The sequence below is a fragment of the Alligator sinensis genome, unplaced genomic scaffold, assembly GCF_000455745.1.
Source record: "Alligator sinensis unplaced genomic scaffold, ASM45574v1 scaffold463_1, whole genome shotgun sequence".
Taxonomy (NCBI): domain Eukaryota; kingdom Metazoa; phylum Chordata; order Crocodylia; family Alligatoridae; genus Alligator; species Alligator sinensis.
Window position 1 is genome coordinate 16,774 of NW_005842584.1, and position 24,658 is coordinate 41,431.

The following is a 24,658-nucleotide window of genomic DNA, read 5'->3' on the forward strand; positions in this document are numbered from 1 at the left end:
CCGGCAAGGGGGGCCGGGCGGGGGGAGAATCGGGGGGGTCAGAGGGGTTGGGGGTGCTGAGCCAGGGGGCCGTGCACCCGCCCTGCCCCTGTGCCCGTGGGGTGGGGGGGAGGGATCGATTGAGACCCCCGTGTCACCGCAGCCCCCCCGCCCCCTGTACCTCCCAGGTCTCCTACGACGTGGAGGGCTTCTGCGAGCGCAACCGGGATGTGCTGTTCAGCGACCTCATCGAGCTGATGCAGAGCAGCGAGCTGTGAGTGCCCGGGGGGCCGGACGCCAGGGTTGTGCCCCCAGCTCTGGGGCGGAGGGGTCGAGCCGGGAGGGGCAGGGAGCCCGGACATGCGGGGAGCCGCGCTGAGGCCCAGCAAACTCAGCCCGTGCCAAGGCCTGTCCCTGATATCTCCTCCCTGCAGCCCCTTCATCCGAGACCTGTTCCCCGAGAACGTCCACACGGAGAAGAAGGGCCGACCCACCACGGCTGGCAGCAAGATCAAGGTACCCGGGGGCAGGGACCATGCAGGGGTCTCTGCTTGGCCTCCAGCTGGTCTCCTCCAGCCCAGGGGGCTGCGAGGGGGTGATGGGCTAGCAGCAAGCACCCTGCCCCTCTCCGCCTTCCTCCCCAGGCCTGTTGGGAGCCTGCCCAGACCTCAGCCCAAGCCTGATCTGGAGCTGACCCCCCTCAACCCTCCCAAATCTCTGCTGGGTCTTACTTGGTGCCCCCCAGTCATCCTGCAACTGCAGGCGGCCTCCTCTCTGCTCCCGTTGCTTTGCTGTGTCCAGCTGCGCTGCGCTTCCCCCCCAGCACCAGCTGCATGTCGCTGTTCCTGCTTATTAGAGATGCTTGTGTTTGGTGGGAGGGGGCTGCGGGGAGGGGGATCCCACCGCAGGGATGCACCCAGGGGTGTGCCAGGGGGAGCTGAGCAGCGCCGGTGCCTTGCAGAGACAGGCCAATGACCTGGTGACCCGGCTGATGTGCTGCACGCCCCACTACATCCGCTGCATCAAGCCCAACGAGACCAAGCGGCCCCGCGACTGGGAGGAGAGCAGGTGGGGCTGGCCCCTTGCCTGTGTCCCCCACCCCATCTGGCCCTGGGCTCCAGGCCTCGTCATGGGCACCCGGAGCCCTGTGCACTCCTGTTGTGGGCTGAGGGTGCCTGGCGCTGTGCTCACTGCCCCCCGCCCGTCTGCAGGGTGAAGCACCAGGTCGAGTACCTGGGCCTGCGGGAGAACATCCGTGTGCGCCGCGCCGGCTACACCTACCGGAGACCCTTCCACAAGTTCCTGCAGAGGTGGGAGCGCGGGGGGCGGGGGTGTGGTGCCCCACGGCTCCATCCCTGGGATCTCCCAGCAAGCGGTGGAGCCAGATCCGAGGCCCAAGGGCTGCCCGGCAAGGGACCCGTGCCCCATCTGGGTGCTGCCAGGCGAGGGATCCCCACCCTGTGTGGGCCTGCCGGGCTGGCCCCACCTGGCAGGAGCCTGGACTTGGAGCAATGGGCCCAGAGGTGTCTGGCAACGGCTCCAGGCCTCTGAGCATTGTGGTTGCCCTTCTCAGCACATTGTTGGGGTCCGGGGTCAGGGACTCTGTCCTGGCGTTTGGCCTCCTCTCAGTGGTGGGGGGGGTTCCTGGGCCCCGTGGTGCCGCACAGACCCTGACCAGGCTGGAACTGCCCCCGTGGGGCTTGGGACGGGGAGGCAGGGCAGGTGCCTGCTGGGAGACACCCCTCAGTCCTTCGCCCCCCAGGTACGCGATCCTGACCCCTGAGACATGGCCAGCATGGCGGGGCGAGGAGCGCCAGGGAGTGCTGCACCTGCTGCAGGCCGTGAACGTGGACCCTGGGCAGTTCGAGCTGGGCTGCAGCAAGGTCTTCATCAAGGCCCCTGAGTCAGTGAGTCAGAGGGCTCTGGGTGCGGGGTGGGAAGCTGGGACCTGTGCCTGGGGGTGGGAAGGGATCCAGCACCTGGCTGGGGGAGGGTGCCAGTCCCTGGAGCCAAGGGAAGGGGCCGTGAGCAGAGCCGCAGCCCCTCACCGGGTGCCCCCCCAGCTGTTCCTGCTGGAGGAGATGCGGGAGCGGCACTACGATGGCTTCGCCCGCATCATCCAGCGAGCCTGGCGCCGGCACGCGGCCGCCCGCACCCATGTCCGCCTGCGCGAGGAAGGTGGGTCCTCCCCCCACTCCCCCAGCAGTGCCTGGGGCTTGGCTGTACGGACCTGGAATGACGCAGCCGCCCCTGCCCCCGCTGGGATCTACCCCTGCCCTGGCGCCAGGTGCTGTACGGGCCTGGGGGAGCTCCTCCTGCCCATGTTCCCACTGGGAAACTGAGGCACAGAGACAGCGGGAGAGTCCCCTGCACCTACTCCTGCTCCTGGGGGGACTTGCACCTGGGCCCCAGCCCCGCAGAGGCTGCTCTCGTCCCCCCTGCCATGGCGGGGGCAGGGATTCCAACCCCCCCTGCCCGCAGCCTCCAACCTGGTGCTGCACCGCAAGGAGCGCCGGCGCCACAGCCTCAACCGTGCCTTCGCCGGCGACTACTTGGGCCTGGATGCCCGCCCCGAGCTGCGGCGCTTCCTGGGCCGGCGCGAGCGCGCCGACTTTGCCGCTACCGTCACCAAGTACGACCGGCGCTTCAAGGTACCGACCGCGGCCCCTCGGCCCCCGCAGGCCTGCCCTCCCCTCTCATCCTGCCCCTGCCCCTCACCCTTGCCCTGCTCTTGCCCCTGTTCTCCCCGACTCTCCCCTGGCTCCGCTCACGTGCGTGCCCCATGCCCGCAGGCGGTGAAGCGGGACCTGGTGCTGACTCCGCGGTGCCTCTACCTGATCGGGCGGGAGCGGGTGCGGCAGGGCCCCGACAAGGGCGCCGTCCGCGAGGTGCTCAAGCGCCGCATCGAGCTCGAGCATGTCCAGGCTGTGTCGCTCAGGTGCAAGGGGGGGACCAGTGGGGCAGGGGTTGTGGGGCAGCCTGATCCACCACTTGCCTTGACCGTTGCTGGTGAGGCACTGGCACGACACCCCCGGGGGTATCTCCACCTGGTGCTGGAGCTGGGCTGGGGGAGGCCGGTGCGAGATGGACCCCCCAGCCCCCAGGTCTGTCTGTTTGGCAGGGTTGGTTCATAGCATCGCAGAGCCGTGGGGCTGGAAGGGAGCTCCAGGGGTCCCGTCTAGTCCAGCCCCTGTCTGAGGCAGGATCAGGCCTGTCCAAACCTTCCCAGGCAAATTAATCAAGTGTTCTCATAGCAAAACTACTGTCAGCCCTGACATAAGACATCACACCCGGACTTGCCCCAGGGAAAGCCGGGGGACCGCGGCAGCCAACGTCCTGCTGCTGCAAAGGTTGTTAACAGATGCTCAAGAGATCCCAGGCCAGGGCCATGCCCCTGCTACAGAGAAAGGCAAAACCCCCCAGTCTGGACCAGTCTGAGCAAGGGAAAAAATTCCTTCCTGACCCCAATGCAGCGTCGGTCTGACTCTGAGCACGGGGGCAAGACCCGCTAGCCAGGAACTGCCAGGCTTGGTGCCCGCAGGAGCACTGGCACAGCCCGGTCCCCATCCCCAGCGTGGGCTGCAGCCAACAGACTTAGAAACCCCCAAACCCATGGGCCCCGGCACTCAGGGCCTCTCCTCAGTGCCTTTTCTGCAGGCTGGGAATGCCCGGCGCCCTCCGTGCCCGTCTGTCCAGGCTGCGGCCGTGCGGCTCCAAGCGCTGGCTGAACCCCCAGCCCTGGCTGAGGCTGTCCCTGCCCTGCAGCTCCCTGCAGGACGACTTCGTGGTGGTGCACACGGCGCAGTACGACAGCCTGCTGGAGACCGTGCTCAAGACAGAGCTGCTGAGCCTGCTGAGCCGGCGCTGCGAGGAGCGGGCTGCCCGGCCGCTGCCCCTCAACTTCAGCAACCAGTGAGTCGGGGAGGGGGCAGGACACCTGGGTCCCCTCCCAGCTTTGGGAAGGGTTGGAGAGGGTCTTTGTGTGGCTGGACCCCGGGTGCTGCAGTGGTAGGTGCTGTGCGACCCGAGCCTGGGGGTGGGCTCCTGGGTTCTCTGCCCCAGCCCAGGGAGGGGCCGGCGGGGGTCCTAGTGAAATGGGTGGCAGGAGAGGGTTGGAGCCAGGACACCTGGGTTCGTTTAACCCTCAGCTTCAGGCTGGATGGGGTCTTGGGTAGGGGGTGAGGGTGGGATCCCAGACTCCTGGGCTCTTTTAATCCCACCTCCAGCTGCAGAAGTGGCTGGATGCTGTGGTAGGTAGTGGGGGTAGGGTCCAGGACGCCTGGGTCCTTTTCAGCCTGGCAAGGGGATGGCGGGGAGGGGTCATAGGTAAAGTGGGCTGGGAGCCAGGATGCCTGGGTTCTCGTCCCAGATCTTGCGGGGGAGCTGGGATGTGGGGGTGGCAGCATCTGGCTCCCCCAACTCCTGCCACGTGCTCTGCGCTCGGTGCTGTATGTGCCTTCATGGCTCTGCCCTGGCCCCTGCCCCACCCCTGGGGTCTGGGCCCCCCATGGAGCCACACGCTGGGGTGGGGGGCATCCGGCTGCCCCCACGTGCTCCTGCTGTCCCCGCAGGCTGGAGTTCAAGGTGAAGAAGGACGGCTGGGGGCCCTGGGGCACGGCCGGCTCCCGCCACATCCACTTCCAGCTGGGCCAGGGCGAGCGGGCGCTGCTGCGAGCCGTGGGCAAGGTGCTGACGGTCAGCATCGGGCCCGGGCTGCCCCGAAACTCCCGTGAGTGCAGGGAGGCGAGGGCTGCAGAGGGAGGGCTGGGCACTGGCCACCTTCTGCCCAGCCCGGAGGGCGCACAAAGCTGCCGAGTCTCCCCCAGGCCGGCTGGCGGGGATGGAGGTTGGAGGCTGCTCTGACCCCCCCCCCGGGGCCCACCGCAGGGCCCACCCGCAAGGACCCGTGGTCAAGCTGCTTCCCAGGCCTCGGTGACCCCAGCACCAGCTACCGCCTGGCGGCAGGTACCAGCTGCACCCACTGCAGTGGAGGGGGTGGGGGGGCTGGGCCTTGTCAGGAGGGTCTCAGGTCTGTAAGGGCTAAGGGCGGGCACCTCGGTTCTTTCCCCCTGGTTCCCTCACCCCCGACTCCCCTCCTCTCCGCAGGCAGGGAGTGGCCGCTGGGGGGACCCGGACCCCTGGGGACGCCCCGGCAGCGCCTGTCGCTGGCCCGCCAGAGCAGCATGGAGCAGCCGGTGCTACCACACCAAGGAGCTGGCCCCCGCGCCCGGGCCTGCCCTGCCCAGCTGGACCTGCACTTCATGGATGTGCCCGACCAGGGTGTGGCCGGGTAAGGGCGAGGGGTACTGCCCCGATGCCACCTGCATTGCCCTCCCAAGCCCAGGCCCCCCCACGTCTCGGGGGCCCTGGATCTGGCCCATGGTGCTCGCCCCCCAGCCTGATTCGGTCGCCTCGCCCCCCAGGCTGCAGCGGAGGCTCTCGCAGGACACCAAGCCTGTTCCGGGCGGCGGGCGCACCAAGCCCCATCTGCAGCCGCGCCTGCCGCGGTGCCGGGCGCTGTACGCCTACGACGCCCAGGACACCGATGAGCTCAGCTTCAACACCGACGACCTCATCGAGATCGTCCGCGAGGGTGAGTGCCCGGACCCCTGGGTCCCAGCCCTGGGGTGGGCGTGGGCCAGGGGGCTAGCGGTTCACGCAGGATGCCTGTGCTCTTGCCAGCAATGGGAGAGGGAGATGGGGATGGGGAAAGGGCGCCTAGTGGTTAACAAAGAAGGGGGGACACCTGGTTTCTAGTCCGAGCTGGGAGAAGTGGGGGGTGTTGTGTGGGCGCCGGATGCCTGGGCTCTGTACCCAGCAAGGGCCTCCCCAGGCAGGGTAGGGAGGGCAGCAGGGGCAGAGTAGGGCACCTCCGCCCTGACGGTTTTGCCCCGCAGACCCGTCGGGCTGGTGGCATGGCTGCCTCCGTGGCAAGGAGGGCCTGTTCCCGGGGAACTACGTGGAGAAGCTCTGACGGACGGGGCTGCAGGCGCAGACACGGCCCTGGGTCCCCACGCAGCCTCCCACCTCCAGGGACTCGGGCAGGACCGCCCCCCCTGCCTCTTCCTCTCTCGGCACCGGGTGCAGTGAGCATGTTCCTGGGCAGGCAGCAACGGGGAGCTGGACGTGCCCAGGCACCGCGGGCCCCTCCCTGCTCAGGAAGCCGCCGGCGGCGCGGGCATGAGACCACATAGCTGCTGAGCACCCCTGTCCCCCTGCCGCATTGCTAGCGGCCACAGGGTTTGTCCTTGGGTCCAGCCCTGCATCCAGGGGCTGTGAGCATGGACCCGAGCCCGGCCCCACGTGGTTTAGAAAGGCTGTGGGGAGCATGGAGATGCTGCGCTGGCAGGGCCCAGATTGGGGGGGGGTCCCATCCAGCCCAACCCAGCCCAGCCCAGCCCAGCCCCTGCTGCAGGCAGGATCAGCTCTGTCTGAATCAGCCACGTGCTTGTCTAGTCTGGACCTGCAGGCCCCGCGCTCCCACCCACACGCACGTGCACCCAGCCCAGGTCCAGGGTCGTACAGCTGCCAGGAGCGGGTTCATGCTCCAGTCCAAGGTGGGGGCATCAGTCTTGCCTCTGGGGATGGTTCAAAGGCTGGGCCGGCAGCAATCACAGGGGCTCTGGGCTGGAAGGGACCCCACATGCTCCCCCTGTCCAAGCAGGATCAGGCCTTACTGCAGCACCCCGGGTTGCCGCTGTCTCCCCGGCCCCATAGGGGCAGCAGGGGTGGGACCAACCCTGTTCTGGTCATGGGTCCTGGATGAGCCTCGGGGGTGGATGCGATGCTGGGTAGGGTTCGCCTCCTGCAAGGAGCCAGGGCAAGGCGGGGGCACCCCCAGTGTGGGGGGTGTTGGAACAGCAGCGAGGGGCCAGCACCTGCCCCCGTGCACGCGGGGGAAGCAGGTCGGGGGCTGGCGGATGCTGCAGCCTCAGGTGCAGCTGGACACGGAGCTGCTTGGGATCCAGCCCTGCCAGCCTGCTCGTCAGCAGCGTGGGCCTTCGCCACCTTCCCCTTCCACGAGCTCAGGTCCTGGGGGTTTCCCTCCCAAGCAGGGGGCTCCCTGCAGTTGTGGCACTGGGTAAATCCTACCTCCTCCCCGACAGGCCAGCTCCCAGTGCCCCCCACCCCCAACTGCCCCTCTGAAGTAGCTGGGCCAGGCTCCTGGGGCGCCTCCACTGCAGCCCACATCTCCCACCCAGCACATGACTGTGGCTTAGGGAGAGGCGAGGAGGGGCTCAAAGGAACCAGAACCAAAATGAGCCTTGGTTATGCAGCCATATGCCCACCCCAGCCCCCAAAACATGATGCAGCCACCAGTTCTTGGCTTCCTGCTAAACTGGGGCCATCCTTCAATCCACAGTGCGGTGGGGCTGGAAAGGAGCTGCAGGGGTCACATCTAGTGCAAGCCCCTGCCCGAGGCTGGATCAGCCCTGCCCAAACCAGCCCAGACCCACTCATCACTTAAACCCTACATGAAACCACTGTCAGCCCCGACACACCAGACATCACCCCCAAACCTGCCCCAGGGCAGCAGGGGAAGCCCGGCAGCTACCGTCCTGCTGCAGGAAAGGTTAATACGTGCTGAAGACATCCCAGGCAGAGCCCGTGCCCTGGATCTAGAATGAGGCAACCCTCAAAATCTGAGCATGGGGGAAATTTCCTTCCCGACCCCAATGCAGGTCAGACCCAAGGGGCAAGACCCTTAAACCAGGAACCACTGGGGTCCAGTGCTGAACCCCCCACTCAGGTACCAGCAGGGCAAGGGCCATGCCCGCCCCTGGCTCCTCGCCCCCTCAGGCCTCCATGACCAGTGCAGATCGCAGAAGCAGTATAAAAGGTTACCTGGAGTGGACAACAACCCCCCTGTCCCAGGTCTCACTACCGGCCTCGTGCCCGCCGGCTCCAGCGCCACCCACAGCAAGGGCGCAAACCTGGCTGGCACCGGGAAGCAAGGGGCCGAGGAAGCAACACAACGCACAGCGGGAATGAAACCACTAGAAGTTTTAATCGCATTATTACTACAAGAATAAGGAATACCTGAGAGCCTGTTGCAGTGCCCATACTTTTAATGTAGCATAATCAGTTCACAACCCTCCCGCCCGCATCCCACCCTCTAAAAACAAGTATACAGATTCCCCACTCTTTTTTTTTTTGTTCTTTTTTAAATTCTTTTAAAACACAAGTCGTTCTAAAGGCACTGAAGTGCTTGGAGAGGGTCTGGGACAAAATCCGATTACAAAGCCGTTGGTTTTGAGTTGCCTTTTTTTCTCCTTTCTCCTAAAACTGGTAGAAACTTTAGGTTCTTCTATATTATTACACATCATTTACACATTCACAGCCCCAAGCTAATACATTAAAAAAAAAAAAATATATGGGGGTAAGGATGGGAGACAACAATTACGGAGGGAGGTGGAAATCAGACATGTAGTTACCTTGCATTTCAGCTGGGTTAGAGTCCTGGTAGTGTAACTAAAATGGGACAGTCCTTACTGATGGGGAAGGCGAGCGGGACGAAAGCGTCAGGTTCCCGTTACAGTGAGAGGTGGCAGGGGGAGATTTATTTAAAGCCTCGGATGCTACGGTGCAAACGTTCACTCAAACCCTGGTTTGCTGGGAATTAAGGGAGACGAGCAAAAGTAAAAGCCAGTGCTGTTTGTTCCTCGTGGCCACGCGGCCGCCGGCAGGGGGGTGGGAGAAAACACAGGAGAGGAGGAAAAAAAGAAAAGAAAAAATTGCTCTTCTAAAAGGGGGGAAAAAATATATTAAAAAGCAAACAAACAAACAAACAAAAAAAATCACACCAGTAATTTTTTCTTTTCTTAGTGTATGTTACAGATCTTTACAGCGGGTTAGTTGTTCACAAGAAAATTTAAGAGAGGAGCCCCACGTTCAGTTACCGAAGTCATAATCACTCGCACGAACACCCGAACCGAAACACAGAAGCCAAAAGATTTAAAAAAAACAAAACAAAAAAACAAACAAACCAAAAACAAATGAAAAAACAACCCCCCCAAACTGAACCGATAGAAAAGTTTCCCCAAGCATGATTGAGGGACCCGGCGCCGTCCCTGTCCTGCCTGGCTTCACGTGCCCGCCAGGGCAGTTCAGATGCTCCCGAACCCTGTACGTGATCGTGGCGGGGGCTCGGACCGGGAGGCGGGTGAGGGGCGGGTGCCAGCTCACTGCAGCGAGCACTCTGCAGGCATCGTGGTGCCCGCAACCATGATTCAAGTGTGTTGGTGCCCCCGGGACAGCTGCCCTGATCGGGGCCCCAGGGGCGGGGGGTGGAATAAGGATGCTTAGCTCACTCTAAGCACCAGGGTCAACATAATTCACGACAGTGGGTTTTCTTCCTGTGGCCCGCGCGCACAGCTGGGGTCAGATGCATGCTGGGTCCAGGCTCTCGTAGCACCCCCAGATTCAAGATCGGAGCTCTTGGCCCCCAGCCTCCCCCTTTGCTGGGGTGGAGAAGCAGCACTGCATCCTGCCCACTTGCCCCAGGGCCAGGCTGCGAGGACAGGGGAGAAGGAAAAGGGACAGCTGATCCCATTGCACACCCGCAGTTCAGGAGGGAAGCCTGGACCTTCCCGGGAGAGGCAGGGAGGTGTGTACGAGAACGTGGGGGAATGTGTGTGTGCATCAGGGGAAGAACGTGGAGGTCGACAAACCCTGCGACCAAGCGTGCCTCCGTGTCTGGTGCCGTAGGGCCTGCTGGGAGCCTGTTCTTTGGAGGGGGATGAAGTTACAGAGGGGGAAAGAAAGGGATCACAGGGGGGTCGCGTCACCCCTCAAACGACGTGGGAGGCTCTCTGGGCAGGTGAGGCCGAAGCCAGAGCCCAGCTTGCTCCGCACACACCAACCTGGCCCCACGGCTGCTTCTCTCCCTGCCCTGCCTCTCACTAGAGGGTCTAGTCTCACAGGCGAGCCAGCTTGGGTAGCCCACAGGAGAGCCCTCTGCGCAGCCCCAGGCAGGCTGACATCAGCTCACCGGGAGCCAGTGTGACGGAGAGGATCGGGGCGAAGGGATCAGAGCTGTGCACGGGCTGCGAGACCCCAGCTGGGTGCCATTCCAGGACCCCAGCAATGTTCTTCCCATGCTGGAGCAGGAGCGCAGTACAGCTACCTCCAGCTACTGCCGAGGCCTTGGCTGCTCTGGCCCAGTCCGAACACGACCGACTCCCAAAGAGCTGGAGCACACCAGCAACCTTTGGGCTGGTGCTGGGCATGGCTGGCCCCATTGCTGCCTGGCGTCCCCTCTGCACAGTAGGTCCCTGTCATGCATGGGTGCAGCCCTACTGGACAATACAGGGCCCCCCACCCTGCCCAGCCGCTGCCCCTCAAAGCCTGGGGGCTCTGGGATGCCCTGGCCAGCATCGGACGAGGCTCATAAATAAGGATCCCTCTTCTCTTCACAGCTTGTGCCGGGGGCAGGCAGGAAGCAGCCCCCGGGGCTCCTGGCCCCCTAGTTCTCGGGGCTGGTGTTCTGGCGGGCCCTGATGAAGGCCATGCCGTGTGTGCGGAAGTGTGTCTTCAGGTTGAGCTGGCTGTCGAAGCCTTTGCCGCAGACCTTGCAGGCCAGCTTGCCGTCAGGCGTGTGGGCCGTGCCCCCTTCCCCAGGGCTGCGAGGGCTGGGGACCTCCGCTTCGGCCGCCCCCTTCTTCTTCTTGTGGGTGATGAAGCGATGGCGGTTGAGGGAGACCTGCGAGGTGAAGCACAGCCCGCACTCCCGGCACTGGTGAGAGCTCTCGTCTGTCCGGTGCTGGGGGATGTGCTCCTGGAAGTCGGCTGCGCTGCTGGCCAGGTAGCCGCACTTGCGGCACCGGAAGGGGGCCCGGCGCTCACCCTTGGGAGTCTTGGATGGTGGTGTGGTGCTGTCAGGCTCCTCGCTACACGAGTCCCCGTCGTCTGATGACAGCTTCCGTTTCCTGCCAGGCCCCTGTGGGGAAGGAGTGGGGTGGGGGTGTTAACGTCTAGTGGGGTGGGAGCACCGTGAGCTCTTCCCCAGCAGGGTGGTGGGGACTGGGAGGTGCTGGGCCACCAACACTAGGCACGATGAGAAGCCGAGAGCCCCAATGTGCTCTGGACTCTGTGGTGGCTCCGTGGCCCTGGCCGGATGCCCTAGGCCCTCTGGTCACTACACACACAGGGTCCCCAAAGCCCTGCTGGGCTGTGCTAGGTCCCAGCAGAGCTGGCTGGGGACCGGGGACGTAGGGGCTAGGCCAAGCCAGCACTGTGCTGGGGCTGTGCTGATGAGGAATGCTGACAAGCCACAGTACACAGGGTCATTTTAAAGCAGGGGTATCACATTCACTTTGGGCTGGACCTGGATTTCAGGGGCTCCTCCTAGGTCGGATCCATGGGGCCAGCAGCAGCAGGGGGTTGGTGTGGGGGGCTGAGTGAGGCCTGTCTGTACAGCCCTTGCTCAGCCCCCCGCCAGTGCCGGTCATGTCCATTTGCATCCAGGGGCCCCCAATTCTGTGACAGGCCCTGCCTCTAGCCCCACCCCCACCTCTCCTGGCTACTGGTGGGAGAGTACTGGGCCCTGTTTGACAGCCCTGCTTCAACCCCTCCTGGCCTGGCTGAAGGGTATCCTGCCAGAGCAGATGGGGTCCGTGGGGCCTGGCCACATATGCCAGTCTTGCTGTACCATGACTGGGGAGCTCTGCTCTGCCCCCGTGGTGGCTGCAGGAGCAGTACAGGTCTGTTGTAGCTCCCCTCCCACCCCAGGCACAGTCGCAGCCCCTACCTGGGTGCCACCAGTGCCCACGCGGGCGATGACGACCTCCTGGCTCCGGGTCTGATCGGTCACTTTGATACCATGCCGCACCTGGATGTGCTTCTCCAGGATGAGGCGACTGCTGAAGGTGCGCTTTCCCTCTGTACAGTATCTGGGGGGCCGGGAAGAAGGGAAGTGAGGTGCCCTGTCCATCACATCTCAGCCCCCCGCCCCGGGCCTGCTGCGGGCCAATCAGTCCTGGCAGGCAGAGTCAGGACCAGGCTCTGTGTCCTGCTTCCCAGCATGGCCCATGAGCTGAGAAGAGGACCCAGGAGTCCTGCAAACCAGTCCCTCCCCCACCACACACAACGCCTATGGTTCCTGCACCCTGTACTCCCACTCTGCCCCCTGCCCGCCACAGAGCTGGTGCTGGCCCGGCTCTCCTTTGGCCCAGGGGTGCGGTACCGGCAGGGGTAGACGCGCTTGATGCCCTCGTGGTTCACGCGCACGTGTCTCCGGAGGCTGGGGGCGGAGCAGAAGGAGCGCTCGCAAAGGCGGCACGGGAACTTCTTCACTGACTGCAAGGGGCGAGAGATGCTGGTTACTGGGCCGCAGTCCACAGGGCAGTTGCCACGGCAGCTGGTGGGACCCTCTCCGGCTCTGTAGCAATGGGGAATCACCTTCCCCCCAACCCGTCCTGTGCTCTAATAGTGGTCTGGGATAGCTGGACCGAGCCACCATCTCCCTGCCCCTGCCTGGGCGGTGGCTCCAGAGCATCCAGTCAGGCAGGGAAACTGAGGCACGGAAACTGCTGCTCTCCAAGATGAAGCCGTCAGACAGAACCCAGGAAACTGGGACTCTCAGGACCCAGACCATCCCATCCTTTGGTCAGGAGCAGAATCCAAGTATCCTGCCAGCTCCTAGGAACACTGCCCTCCCCTCCGTGTGCCAGCCCTGCCTCCTCCTCACCTTCCCGTGATCCTTCTTCATGTGGGACACGTACTCATCCCTCTCGGGGAACCAGGAGTGGCAGACACCACAGGTCCAGCCGCTGCCCTTGGACTTGCTGGCCGTGTCCGTCTTGCGCTGAAAACGGCTGCGTTTGGTCTTGCGCAGCTCGGGGGAGCTGGGGGGCTCGTCGTCCTCTGAGGATGATGACGATGACTCCGACAGTTTGGAGACTGGGGCCTCAACGGGCTCCTGCTTTGGCGTGAGCAGGGTAGCCGGCTTCCGGGCCACATCTTCCTTGGCCTTCTGCAGCTGGTGAGTGTTCTGGGGAGCAAAGGGACATAGGCGTCAGCCTGCCTGGAGCTCCAGAGGCAGGGGGAACGGGTCCGACTGCACATACTGGGATGACGGTGGAAGGGAGGGGAGAGAGACCCTTGGAAGAGCCTGCCTGACCCAGCTATAGCCTGAAGCCTCAGATGCCCTTTCCCATGAAAGGGCAGATGGGCCCACACTGCACTGGGACAGGCTACCAAAGAGGTAGTAGAGTCTCCATCCTTGGTGGTTTTGAAGACCTGGCTTGAAGAAGCCTTGGCTGGGATGATCTCGCCAAGGATGGCCCTGCTTTGAGCAGGGGGTTGGACTAGATGTGACCTCCCAAGTTCCCTTCCACCCCTCATTTTCTCCGATTATAAATCAGGCTCTAATGCGCTAAGCGCTGTACGCACAACAAGGCAGCAGCAAGTGACTGCTGAAAGCGTAACCCCAGCTGGTCCTGACCCTGCATGTTTCTGGGTCAGAAGCCCATCATCTCTTAGAGGTGGGGCACTCAGATCCCAGAGTGGGTACAGACACACCAAGGGCTTGTTGGTGCTCAGATCCCAGGGCACGTGCAGATGCGCTGAGACCTGAACTTTTGCCAGGGGCTTTGCTGTTAATGGCGACAGGCAGGGAAGTGGGAACAGGGGGCTTGCTCTGGAGTTCTCTAGTTCTGGGGGAATTTACTGCTGCTGTTGATGGTTTATTGTAAGCCGCACTGAGCCTTTCTGGATATATTTTCATTTCTGTGTTTTTTATTTTAATTTTAGATTTGCGTCCCACTCTATCACACACACACTAATAAAACAACAACGGTTTTATTTGATCTATCTATGAAATAAAACCATTGTTGTTATGGACGACTACCACCCAGCCCATCTCCCCACCTTGCAATACCTCTTGTGACCAGCAAGGGGCAGACATGCTCGCCTCCCCCAAGGCAGACGGTAACCTGGAGGGGGCCAACCTTTTTGGCAGGAGTGCCACAAATTAGCCCTGTATCCTCCTCCAGTGCCACTGCGATCCCCTGCCGCTGCCTGAGATGCTGCTCTGCTTTCTGCTCCCTGCCTGTTTCTCTTCCCCTCTCTGCTGTGTTGCTTGGCCACCAGCGTCTTGCTGTCATTCACCGCAGGTCCCCTAACAGGTGGGGAAACTGAGGCACAGACAGGGGAGCAACCTGCCCAAAATCTGAGGGAGGGAGAGGCCTCTTGGGGGCAGCTGAGACCTCCTGGGCCTGCGATCGGCATCCATCTCACCTTGAGATGCTCCAGCATGGTGCGCTTCTGGGCAAAGAGCAGTGGGCAGTCGGGGCACTTGAACACGCTGACCCGCTGGTTGAGCAGGTGCTGGTCAAAGTGGGAGGACAGCAGGGGCTTGTGGGTAAAGACTGTGTCACACATGGCGCATTTGTAAATCATCCTAGAGAGGAAGTGGAGAGCGTGAGAGATGGTTTGTAACTAGTGCCGGGAGTTCCCCATCCCAGGCCAGGTTCTCACCGCACGGGGACACGTGTGTAGCCCTCCCCACACACCGAGGGCTGTGTACACTGCCCCCCCACCACACAGCATGAGGGATGATGCCAGGCTGTGCTGCCCACCATGCCCTGCCTGTCCCCTAGTCCCACTGAATGCCCCCCTTGTGAAGGGTCCAAACGCAGCCAGCAGGGCGAGGTGGGCTAGCAGGAAGCGAGGACCCAAGAGTCTCGGGCTCCAGGGGGATGCTGCAGCCTCTAGATTCAGGGCCACTCCCTGCTGGCCAGAGAACAGCACCTGGCATCCCCTGATGTGGCAGGTCCCGTGCGACTAACCCGACACCCAAGGGGCAATTCCCCGTGCCCTCTGGAGCACCCAAATGCCCCTTGTCCCCAGACTGGCAGGGTCTGGCCTGGTCTGGCTCAGAAACCACAGCTACTCACTTCGACTGCTGATTGCTGAAGCCCGGGTGCTGGGTGTAGACATGGGCGTGGGCGCTGGGGGCGGACTTGAACGCCATGGGGCAGATGGGGCACTTGTGGAAGACTTCGCAGTGCGAGGTCTGGATGTGGGACTTGATGGAGTTCACGCCACCGAACACCACGGCACAGCTGGGGCACCTGTGGCGAGAGGAGGGTGAGAGCCATGCTGCTGGACTCCCCTGCCCACAGCAGGCCCTGCATGCCCAAGGTGCCACATGGAGACCTGAGGTCCTCTGCTGCAGCTCTGGGCAGGGAATACAAGCCAGCTCCCCCCAGGTTGCTCAATGCCCCCCACATCCCCAGACTGCCTGTTAGACTGATCCACTGCCTCCTTGCTAAGGGCATCAGACCACGGGCTGGGCACGAGGAACAGCAACAGCACGTGCCAGCCTGCAGGGCCGTGGAGAGCCTCAATAGCCCTGCTACTCCTGATCCAGAGGCCTTTATACCCTGGGGCAGGGACCTGGAGAGCATGTGGCAACTCCAGCTCACTGCCTGCAGACGCTGGAGGGCCCCATGGGCCCAGCTCCTCATACAGGAGGGGGTGCGGTGGGGTTTCATGCAGAGCTGCAAGCCATGGCAGCTCCAAGGTAAGGGGCTGGGTGAGGGAAGGTGTTCCCAGCAGGGTCGGGGGAAAGGAAAATGCCTTCCTCCCTGGCCCTCCTTGTGGACACATCTCGCAGGGACCTGGGGCCGCGCTGCACCTGTGCCAGGAAGATGAGGGGAGCTGGATACCCCAGATCCCACCCAAGCATAGCGTGACCTACCTGTAGCCCACCCTCCTGGAGAAGTGCAGGCAGGCTTCTTTGAGGTGCGCCTCGAAGTTGGCCAGCAGGAAGTTCCCACCGCACTCCGGGCACACGTGCGGCGGCCGGTTCTTGTGCATCCGCTGGTGGGCGCTGAAGCTGCAGCGGTTGGGCATGATCATGGGGCACGTCGGGCACACCTGCAGGGTCAAGGACAGGCACAGGGCCATCAGCCAGAGCCCCCAAGGCCCCTCCAGACTCCATGAGGGACAAATGCTGGGCACAGGCCCTTTCCCACAACCTTGGACACCTGTTAACATAAGAATGGCCACTGAGTGGGTCAGACCCTAGGGCCATCCTGCCCAGTTTCCAGTGTCACACGGGGGCACTGAGGAGGTGCTGAAAGGGAGAGTGACTGGGTCTGACCTGGGTTTGTTCCATGCTGCCTCTCCCTTACAGCCCCCAGCATTTAAATTCCAGGACGCTCCGATTCAGCTCAATAGCTACTGGTGCCCCTTTCCTCCAACACCAGGTCCAGTCCCTTTGTGAATCTGGTTAAACTCTCAGCTTTCCCCATATCTGGTGGGAACGAGTCTCATGCTTGAATCCCACCCAGGGTGAGAGAGAACTGCCTGGTGTTTGTTTTAAATCTATGACCTACCAGCTTCATATTGTGACCTCCAGCTTTTGCATGGGGAGAGTCGATACTAAATCCCTATGACCTTTGCTTCTCCATTTGTAAACCTCTCTCCTTAAGCATCTCTCTTCTAAAGTGACCAGAGCCTCTCTCCTCCTAGGAAAGCCCCTCTGCAAAACTCATCATCCTTGTTGCCCTTCTCTGGTTCTTCTACATCCTTCTTGGGGCGCGAGGACCAGAACTGGGCACAGGATTCAAGGTGTGGGTGCCCCATGGGTTTATAATGGATACTTTATACTACTTTCAGTTTTGTTCCCAACTCCCTTCTTAATCCTCCCCAACGTGTTGCTGCCTTTTTGACAGCTGCACACAGAGGAAAGCATCAGAAGAGGAATGGGGCTGAGAAGCCCATCTGCAGTGGGCAGGCCAGGAGAGAAAGGAACTGAGCCTCTGGCCAAGCCAGTCCCTGTGGCAGAGCTCACAGGGGAGATATCACTGGCCATCAGGGTTGTATCAATCTTGCGGTCAGAGGTAAAGGTGTGGGCACCTGCAGGGAACTGACAAAAGAAATCACACCCACTGGCTGCACTAGGAGCCAAGCCTGGCTTGAAAGTCCCCACCAGGAGGTGCCCAACCCCGTCATGGATGTGGCCCCAGGTAACAGGCGATGAAGTACTTCGAGGTGAGCTGGAGTTGCTGCCTCATAAGGCTGGAGAGCACCTGTCCTTGAAACCAGCTCCCAAATCCCTTGAACAGGAGCAGGGAGGAAAAACTGCACAGGGAAGAGAAGCTGAGGCCTAAGAGGTGGATGTGTGGAGCTGAAGGACTCAGGCCAGGGGTTGCAGAAGGACCAAAACTACAGACTGAAAAAAGGGGTAGGGAAAAAAAAAAAGAGATGTGGGACCCAGCCTGTGTGCACTGAACTGGAGCCTGGAGCGAGCTGGGAGGCAGCTCAGGTCTCTGTATCCATCTCACCCCTCCTTTATCCTAAGTACTACCCTGATGCATCTGGGAGGAACACATTCCTTGGAAGATGGCCAGGCCTCCGAGCCAGCCCTACCTCTGGGTCCACAAGCCACCCTCAGCCCCAGCTTAGGCACGATGAGGAGCAAAGACACCTGCTACTCGAACCTCAGGTGGATGCCAACACAGCTCAGGTGCCAGGTGGGTAAAACGCTCCCTGGGGGAGGGGAGGCTGGACCCCACAACTCCACGGTCCAGGAACCCCAGGCCCGCACCATGGACCCTCCTCAAACACACAGGGTTTCCAGACAGCTCAAGCAAGCCCGTGGGCATCGCAGCAACCAGCTTCCACTGGGGCCAAGTGACTGAGGTGCCTTGCTGCAGCTCCAGAGAAGTGAGAGAGGCCTGGCAGATCGCTGACCTGGAGCTCAGCCTTCTCTGTGCAACCCCAAGGCTTCAGCACCATTGCAGCAAGGGGGAGCAGGGCAGTCCTTCACCCGGAGGAACTAGTGGTTCCGGGTAGGAAGCGACATGGAAAGGACACAGACGCTTGCCTGCCTGGGCCCAACTCCCGAGATTACGCCGTTTTGGGGGCTCCTTGATCCACCGCCCTGGAAGCGGTCTCGATTCAGATCTGCCAGCAGCGGTGGTGGCTGCACATCCTGGTTCATTAAACAGCCAGCAGGAAGCGAGTGGACAGACCTTCCCAGCAGGGCCAACGCAGCCCACAGTCTTCATCAACGTGGCAGGAGAAGAGGCCTGCACGGGCTCCTGGCATCCTCACAGGTCTGGGCTCCAGAAGCCCCCAGACCCGAATCCTTCCTCAGACATCAGCACAGGCTACAACCCGGTGCCTGAGCAGCCGCTACTGACCTCCAGTGCAGACAGTCCTCCAGTGCCATCCCACAACCCCCAGGGCCAAGATGCACTTACTAGCCTACCAGGTGCACCTTCTTCCCCCCCACCCCCCTGAATTAGCCATCCCAAATTGAGGGGTGTGTTTTCAGTGAGGAAGCTGACTTCTGAAGGGATGCATGGGGATGCTGGGATGGATCCCTCCCATCCACATGGAAGAGAGGCAGTTTTGGCTGAGCAGCAAGGGAGGGGTGAATGATGCCGATGAGCAGACACTGCCCTTACTCCATGCAGCCAGATTCAGCCACAACTCGGCAAAAAAAGCTTCTGGTCTTCATTCTGCCCCCCCCCCAAGCAAGGTGCAGGGCTTCTTTGTGGGTGTGTGGTATGTCAGAAAATATAGTATTCAGTCTCCCAGTTCACAGAAAAATGGGGCTGGACGGGACCTCTGGGGGTCGCACCTAGTCTAACCTCCAGCTTGGAGACATCATCAGTCCCATCCAAGCCAGCCCAGACAAATCCAGCATCTAAACTCTGCGCGTCAGGGTTAATGGTAGTTTTACAAGACGTCATACCTGAATCTGCCCCAGGGAAGCAGGGGGACTGTGGCAGCCAACGTCCTACTGTTGCAAAAGGTTGTTGATGCACAGGAGATCCCAGACAGAGGCTGTGCCCCTGCCACGGAGGAAGGCAACCCCCTCCCCCCAGTCCATACCAATCTGACCAGGGAAAAAATTCCTTCCTGACCCCAAACAGGTTGATCAGTCTGACCCTAAGCAGAGGGGCAAGATCCTCTAGCCAAGACCCTCCAGGTCTGAGTCCCAGCAGCAGCACTGGCACAGCCCAGTCCCCATCCCCAGCCTGGGCTGCAGCCAACACCCAATGCCTCTGGGGGAGGCTTAAACACACTCTGACCCTTACTCCTCTTCAGGACCCAGCTTTCCTGCAGCATAGGTTGCCCCTGGCAAAGAGGCATTTTGGACTGACAGCTGGGTGACAGTCAGGCAGCAGGCCCTAGGGCACCACTATACACTGCATGCACCTAGCTTCACTCGCACCCCAAACTGCAAGGAGCCTCTGGGGGATTTGGATCCAGTGGGGGTGGAGGTTCATATAGCTGTTGTTCACACACAGACATACATGACCATCAGAGCTCTGTCACGGGGAATTGGATAGCAGATCCCACTCCCCCAATTCTTGGCTCATCTTGAAGCCCCAGAGGCCTAGGGAAACCTTGCTACAGGCCAGATGTTTGAAACCCCTGGAGGTGATGCATAAGAAGAGGGGAAGGGACTGGCCCCAGCATCACACAATACCCCCACAGCCTGGAGAAAAAGCTATGTTGCCCCATCCCTACACCCCCACCAGGTCATTGCACCTTCCTCCACAAAATGGCTGGCCAGACTCCGCTTACCGTACTGCTGGCAGTGCCGGCAGCCCCGGCTGGCTGGAAGGGTGCTGCCAGCCCGGCCTTGTCCTTGCACTGCTCCTTGCACTCCAGACACCGGAAGCAGCTGTAGCTCGTTTGCTCTGAGCTGCTGCTCAGGGGCAAGATGGGCAGGTCCTGAGCCCCATTGGCCACGGCCACAGCCTCCTGAGCCACCCCGGCCACTTTGCCTGCTGGGAGGGAAGTCACCGAGACCAGGGGGGTGATGTCGGGCTGGCCAATCATCTGATCCAAGGCGATGGGCCTCATGACCAAGTGCGAGCACTGCATCACGAGTCCCTTGTCCTTGTGCTCCCGGGCATGGAGGAGCAAGCTGCACTTGTTGAAGAAGACCAAGCGCTTGGTGCAGTGGTTACAGGTCACCTCGATGCGCATGCTGCGCCGGTCGTAGTGCCGCGCCAGGCTCTTCTCCAGGGCAAAGGCGTCCCCACACTCCAGGCAGCGGTAACCAAAGGGCGGCAGAGTCAGGCTGGAGTCTGCCGGAGGGTTCAGGTTGGGCTTGTAGGTGGGTAAGAGGTTCTTGCTGTTCAGGATCTTGTTGAAGGCTTCCACCAGGCTGGACTGACTCCTGGAGATGACTGTGCCAGCGAGGGTCGGAGAAGGCTTCTGTGGCTGTACCATCACCACCGTGGTGCCATTGACCTTCTGGTTGGCCGTGGTAGTGATGGTGGTGGTCTGGGTCACTGTGCTGATGTTGGACCTTGTGTCCGCCTTGGGGAGGGCCTGAGGCACCAGGTTGATGATGTTCTTGGCCACGGCCTTGCCCGTCTTTGCCGGGAGCACCACAGATTTCTGCTGGGCTACACTGGCGGCGATCAGCATGGCACTGCTGGCATTCTGAATGGTGGAGACGGGCAAGACTGTGCCCTTGATTTTGGTGCCATCGCCCAGCTGGACACTGACAATTTTGGGCCCTTCAATGGTTTTCAAGGGGCTGGAGAGCTCCAGCTTCTCCTTTGGCACCTCCAGTGCCCCCTCCTCTTTGTCAGCCGAGGCAGGGAACACAGTGCCTTCGCTGCCAGCCTCCTGGGAACCCTGCTCTTCGGACAGCTTGACTACTCCGGGCTCTGAATCCGAGGGAATCCTGGTGACCGTCCGCGTGATGCTGCCCGAGGATGTCTTGATGGTTTTGATGCGTACTTTGAGGGGCCGTGAGGAGTTGGAGGACGGGGAATCTGTGTTGTTGTCTTCCATGTCCTCATCAGCACTGGAAATGCTCCGTGGACTTCCCATGGGCTTCTCTAGCATCTCCGGCTCCTCCTTGATAGAGCAGCTGCCCAGCAGCTTGGGAGATGCGGGAGGCTGTGGGCTCTCAGCAGCCGGGGGGGAAGGCTTGAAGAAAGGCTCTGGGGGGCTGGCGGGGGAGTGCTTCACTTCGGGGATGTTGCTGGCACTGCTGTCGAGGTTCTGCTCCGAGCTGGGCCAGGACGCGATGGGGGAATCATCCGTGGAGTAGCGAACTGTGACAGACTTGAGGTGATCCAAAGGGCTGTCACCCAATGCTGCAGCCAAGCCCTTGGGGCTGGTGTCCTGGGCAGCCTCCTCTGAGTCCGACTCCTCTTTCTTAATGCAGGGGAGGGCAGAGGGGGAACTGTTCACACCCCTGGGCTGGCTGGGATCAAAGGGCTGGGGGAAGGCTGGCGGGAGGCTCTCAGTGCCCTCTCTCATGGGTTCTTTGCAGTCCAGTGATGGTGTCGGAGATGGGGTGGGTGATGGAGAAAGGGAGGGCACGGAGAGGGACTTCTCCTTCGGCTTACACTCGCGGGGCCTGTCGATTAGGTCTGACGCTGCGTTGTCATCGCTGGGATCGGGGCTGAAGTGGGAGAAGATGTCCAGGGGCTTGGCCCCTTTCTCCTTCACCCAACACTCCCCATTGGAGGAGGCCACGGTCTCCACCGCCCTGGGTGTGGGGGACCTGGGCATCTCAGGGGCCCCAAAGCCATTCTGCAGCAGGCGGGGCCCGATGATGTGTCCATCCTTGCTGCGCCCATCCAGGGTGTCGAGCTGCTCGGGACAGACAGTGTTCTTCACGATCACGCTGACCGCAGTGATGTCCGCATGGGGCAGGACATGGTCAGGGGGGCCGGGCTCCCCAGGCACCTGCTTGATGTGACCATCTGTGTCCTCATGGCCAGAATGAATGGCCTCATTGGTGTCAATATCAGGGATGTCGAAGGCTGCCAAGAGGTCGTCGAAATCCGGCGTCTTCATGTCACCCATGGTGGGGAATGCGGCAAGTCTGGAAGAAAAGGGGAGAGACATTTAGGGCCACGGCCTCAGGGTGGGGACCAAGGAGGACTGGTCTCAGCAAAGCACCAGAAGACAGGAGCTCCCACATGGTAACCCCAGCTTCCTCCTCCTACTTGGGGGCCCATCTGAAGCCCTGCTATCACAGCAGGGTGGAGCCATTAATCCCAGCGTAGAGGTGCAGAACCAGCCACAAAGAGACCAAATCACCAACCCAAAGTCAGATGTGGAGCCTGCAGCAAAGCCAGATTTTGGCCTGCTTCTCCCAAGCCCCAGGTTAACCCTAACCACTAGGCCACCCTCCTCTCTCTCACAGCTCCCACCCCCATGCCCTCTTTTTTCACCGCTCTGTTTCCTTCTTCCATATCTCCTGCAACAGGCAGATAAAGTGCCCCCTGCCCTGAACAGTGAAGGTTTGTTAGCGCTTGTACAGATAGCAGAGGATAATTAATATATCTACAAAGCACACAGAGCTGAGCGTGTGTCCGAGATAAAGCGTGGAGGTGAACTTAGCTCAGACCCCCCTACAGTACCACTATTCTCACATCTGAGCTATTAGCTGGGCTTGCTCCTCTGAGGCCGAGCTCTGTGGGCCCGGCCCTGATAAATAGGATCTCAGAGAAACACTGAGGATGAAAATAAAGGGAGATGTTTTCCTTCAACCAAAAGGCAGCTTTGATGGGAAAACTTTTGCTGGTGCCACGGCCCATAATGAACACGAGCTTGCTTCTCTTCGGCACAAAGGAGCCATGCTGACACGGGGCCGAAGCAGATTTGTTCCGACCGAATTAACAGCATTGCACCTCCTCGTGCTGGATCTGAAATGTGGGTCACCGTTCAGAGACCAGCAGAAATCACCGGTGATCAAAGAGAACCCAATTTTCATTCCAGAGAGTCCGGTGCCTGAACCGCATCGGCATGAGCCAGCTCACCTATGGGCACATGGGGCGATTAAGGCACATCCAGCCCACTCCACTGCCTAAAAGCCATAGAAATATGTATGATGGATTTTGCAAAAAGAGCAGAGCCTGGAGAATGCCAGAACAGCTTTAAAAAAAACCCCATAATTTATATGAGTGTACACACACACACACGCACCCACCCCCCCGATGCATCATTGATTTCTTGGCACAAGTGATAACACAACAGGGACAGGAGTGGAAGTTGAAGGTTTAAAACATGGACAGCACCCACTGGCCCTCAAATGAGTCCAAGGAGAGAGTGGCCACTGCCCAGCGAAGCTCTGCCCAAATGGGACTGGACCAGGGACAGGAAAGCAGCTCTCGGGAGTCTTTGCAGGCAGCGCCCCCTTCCTGGTCAGGTATATGGGCCAGCTGAGGAGGTTGACCTGGAAGTCCCAGGGACTGTGAATGAGAAATGCATACATGCAAAGGTGTGGGAAGATGTGCAGCCAGGACCTCAGTAGGCAGTTCTGGAGGAGGCGGTGAAGGGAGGCTGTAGCCTCGTGCACTCCCGGTAGGTGTGTGCTGGGGTCTCTCTCTCCCCTCGCAGAAGGGGCAGGTGTGGGGGGGGGTGTCCATAAACCACACCAAATACACCCCCATGGCAACAGCTCCATGGAGCAGCCGCCACCCAAGGGGCTCACGGGATCAAGGTGAAATACAGACTTGTTCATCAGGGACCTTTGTCCTCGCCACATGTGTCCCGCAACTTGGGTATCTGGGTGAGACGTGGGGATGGGCTGGCAGAGGGTCTGGACTAAAAAGTGTGTAGAGGGAAGCAGACCGACTTGGTATCCTCCCTGCGTGACGCAGGAGGCTGGGCAGGAGGGACCTATGGATTGACTCAGTAAATGCCAGTTCTTATGTTCTTGTGGCTGCCCCAGCCCTTGCCCCGACTCTGCCACCAAACACCAGTGGGCATCTCTACAAAATTCCCCATCTCCTATAATGTACCAATGGTTTCACTGTGCTAATATACTGCAGCCAGAGTCCCTGCTCCTTTATAGGTGAGCAAGCTCTGGTCTGAATACCCAGACTGGGTTTACGGGCGGAGGAAGGACATCAGGACACGCTCTCAGATGTCCCCATCGTGTGTGCTGCTAAAACTCCAGGTCCGACCGGACATGCTCACGTGCTCTCTAGCCACAGAGAAGCAAAAGCCCATTTGTGGCAGAGTGAATCACCCAGGGCCCCCGACTTGCAAAACTCACTAAGGAAAAGCTTCCAAACATCGGCATGAGCCAGCTCACCTATGGGCACATGGGGCGATTAAGGCACATCCAGCCCACTCCACTGCCTAAAAGCCATAGAAATATGTATGATGGATTTTGCAAAAAGAGCAGAGCCTGGAGAATGCCAGAACAGCTTTAAAAAAAACCCCATAATTTATATGAGTGTACACACACACACACGCACCCACCCCCCCGATGCATCATTGATTTCTTGGCACAAGTGATAACACAACAGGGACAGGAGTGGAAGTTGAAGGTTTAAAACATGGACAGCACCCACTGGCCCTCAAATGAGTCCAAGGAGAGAGTGGCCACTGCCCAGCGAAGCTCTGCCCAAATGGGACTGGACCAGGGACAGGAAAGCAGCTCTCGGGAGTCTTTGCAGGCAGCGCCCCCTTCCTGGTCAGGTATATGGGCCAGCTGAGGAGGTTGACCTGGAAGTCCCAGGGACTGTGAATGAGAAATGCATACATGCAAAGGTGTGGGAAGATGTGCAGCCAGGACCTCAGTAGGCAGTTCTGGAGGAGGCGGTGAAGGGAGGCTGTAGCCTCGTGCACTCCCGGTAGGTGTGTGCTGGGGTCTCTCTCTCCCCTCGCAGAAGGGGCAGGTGTGGGGGGGGGTGTCCATAAACCACACCAAATACACACCCATGGC

At 60.9% G+C, this 24,658-nt stretch overlaps 2 protein-coding genes across 4 annotated transcripts in view; one reads left to right on the plus strand and one right to left on the minus strand.

Annotated features, from left to right (window-relative positions):
• The window catches only part of LOC102378555 (unconventional myosin-Ie-like), an 18,248-nt gene extending 9,022 nt beyond the window's left edge, over nt 1–9,226 (plus strand). The window contains exons 16-29 of the mRNA XM_006032732.3: nt 168–253; nt 414–495; nt 941–1,047; nt 1,191–1,289; nt 1,742–1,886; nt 2,043–2,157; nt 2,461–2,630; nt 2,772–2,917; nt 3,745–3,891; nt 4,551–4,708; nt 4,867–4,944; nt 5,086–5,269; nt 5,403–5,572; nt 5,877–9,226. Of these exons, the coding sequence (XP_006032794.1) occupies nt 168–253; nt 414–495; nt 941–1,047; nt 1,191–1,289; nt 1,742–1,886; nt 2,043–2,157; nt 2,461–2,630; nt 2,772–2,917; nt 3,745–3,891; nt 4,551–4,708; nt 4,867–4,944; nt 5,086–5,269; nt 5,403–5,572; nt 5,877–5,953 (1,764 nt within the window). The 3' untranslated portion in view covers nt 5,954–9,226. The remainder of the gene's footprint in view (nt 1–167; nt 254–413; nt 496–940; nt 1,048–1,190; nt 1,290–1,741; nt 1,887–2,042; nt 2,158–2,460; nt 2,631–2,771; nt 2,918–3,744; nt 3,892–4,550; nt 4,709–4,866; nt 4,945–5,085; nt 5,270–5,402; nt 5,573–5,876) is intronic.
• Nucleotides 8,181–24,658, minus strand: part of ZNF687 (zinc finger protein 687) — a 27,763-nt gene continuing 11,285 nt past the window's right edge. For 2 of the 3 annotated variants that reach the window (XM_006032704.3, XM_025214456.1), the window contains exons 2-9: nt 19,531–21,802; nt 15,683–15,861; nt 14,877–15,053; nt 14,218–14,380; nt 12,668–12,970; nt 12,164–12,276; nt 11,729–11,870; nt 8,181–10,918 (exon numbers count right to left, since the gene is read on the minus strand). In XM_006032704.3, coding sequence (XP_006032766.1) covers nt 10,445–10,918; nt 11,729–11,870; nt 12,164–12,276; nt 12,668–12,970; nt 14,218–14,380; nt 14,877–15,053; nt 15,683–15,861; nt 19,531–21,783 — 3,804 coding nt within the window. In that variant the 5' untranslated portion in view covers nt 21,784–21,802 and the 3' untranslated portion in view covers nt 8,181–10,444. The remainder of the gene's footprint in view (nt 10,919–11,728; nt 11,871–12,163; nt 12,277–12,667; nt 12,971–14,217; nt 14,381–14,876; nt 15,054–15,682; nt 15,862–19,530; nt 21,803–24,658) is intronic. The other variant, XM_025214457.1, reaches the window with a different exon arrangement.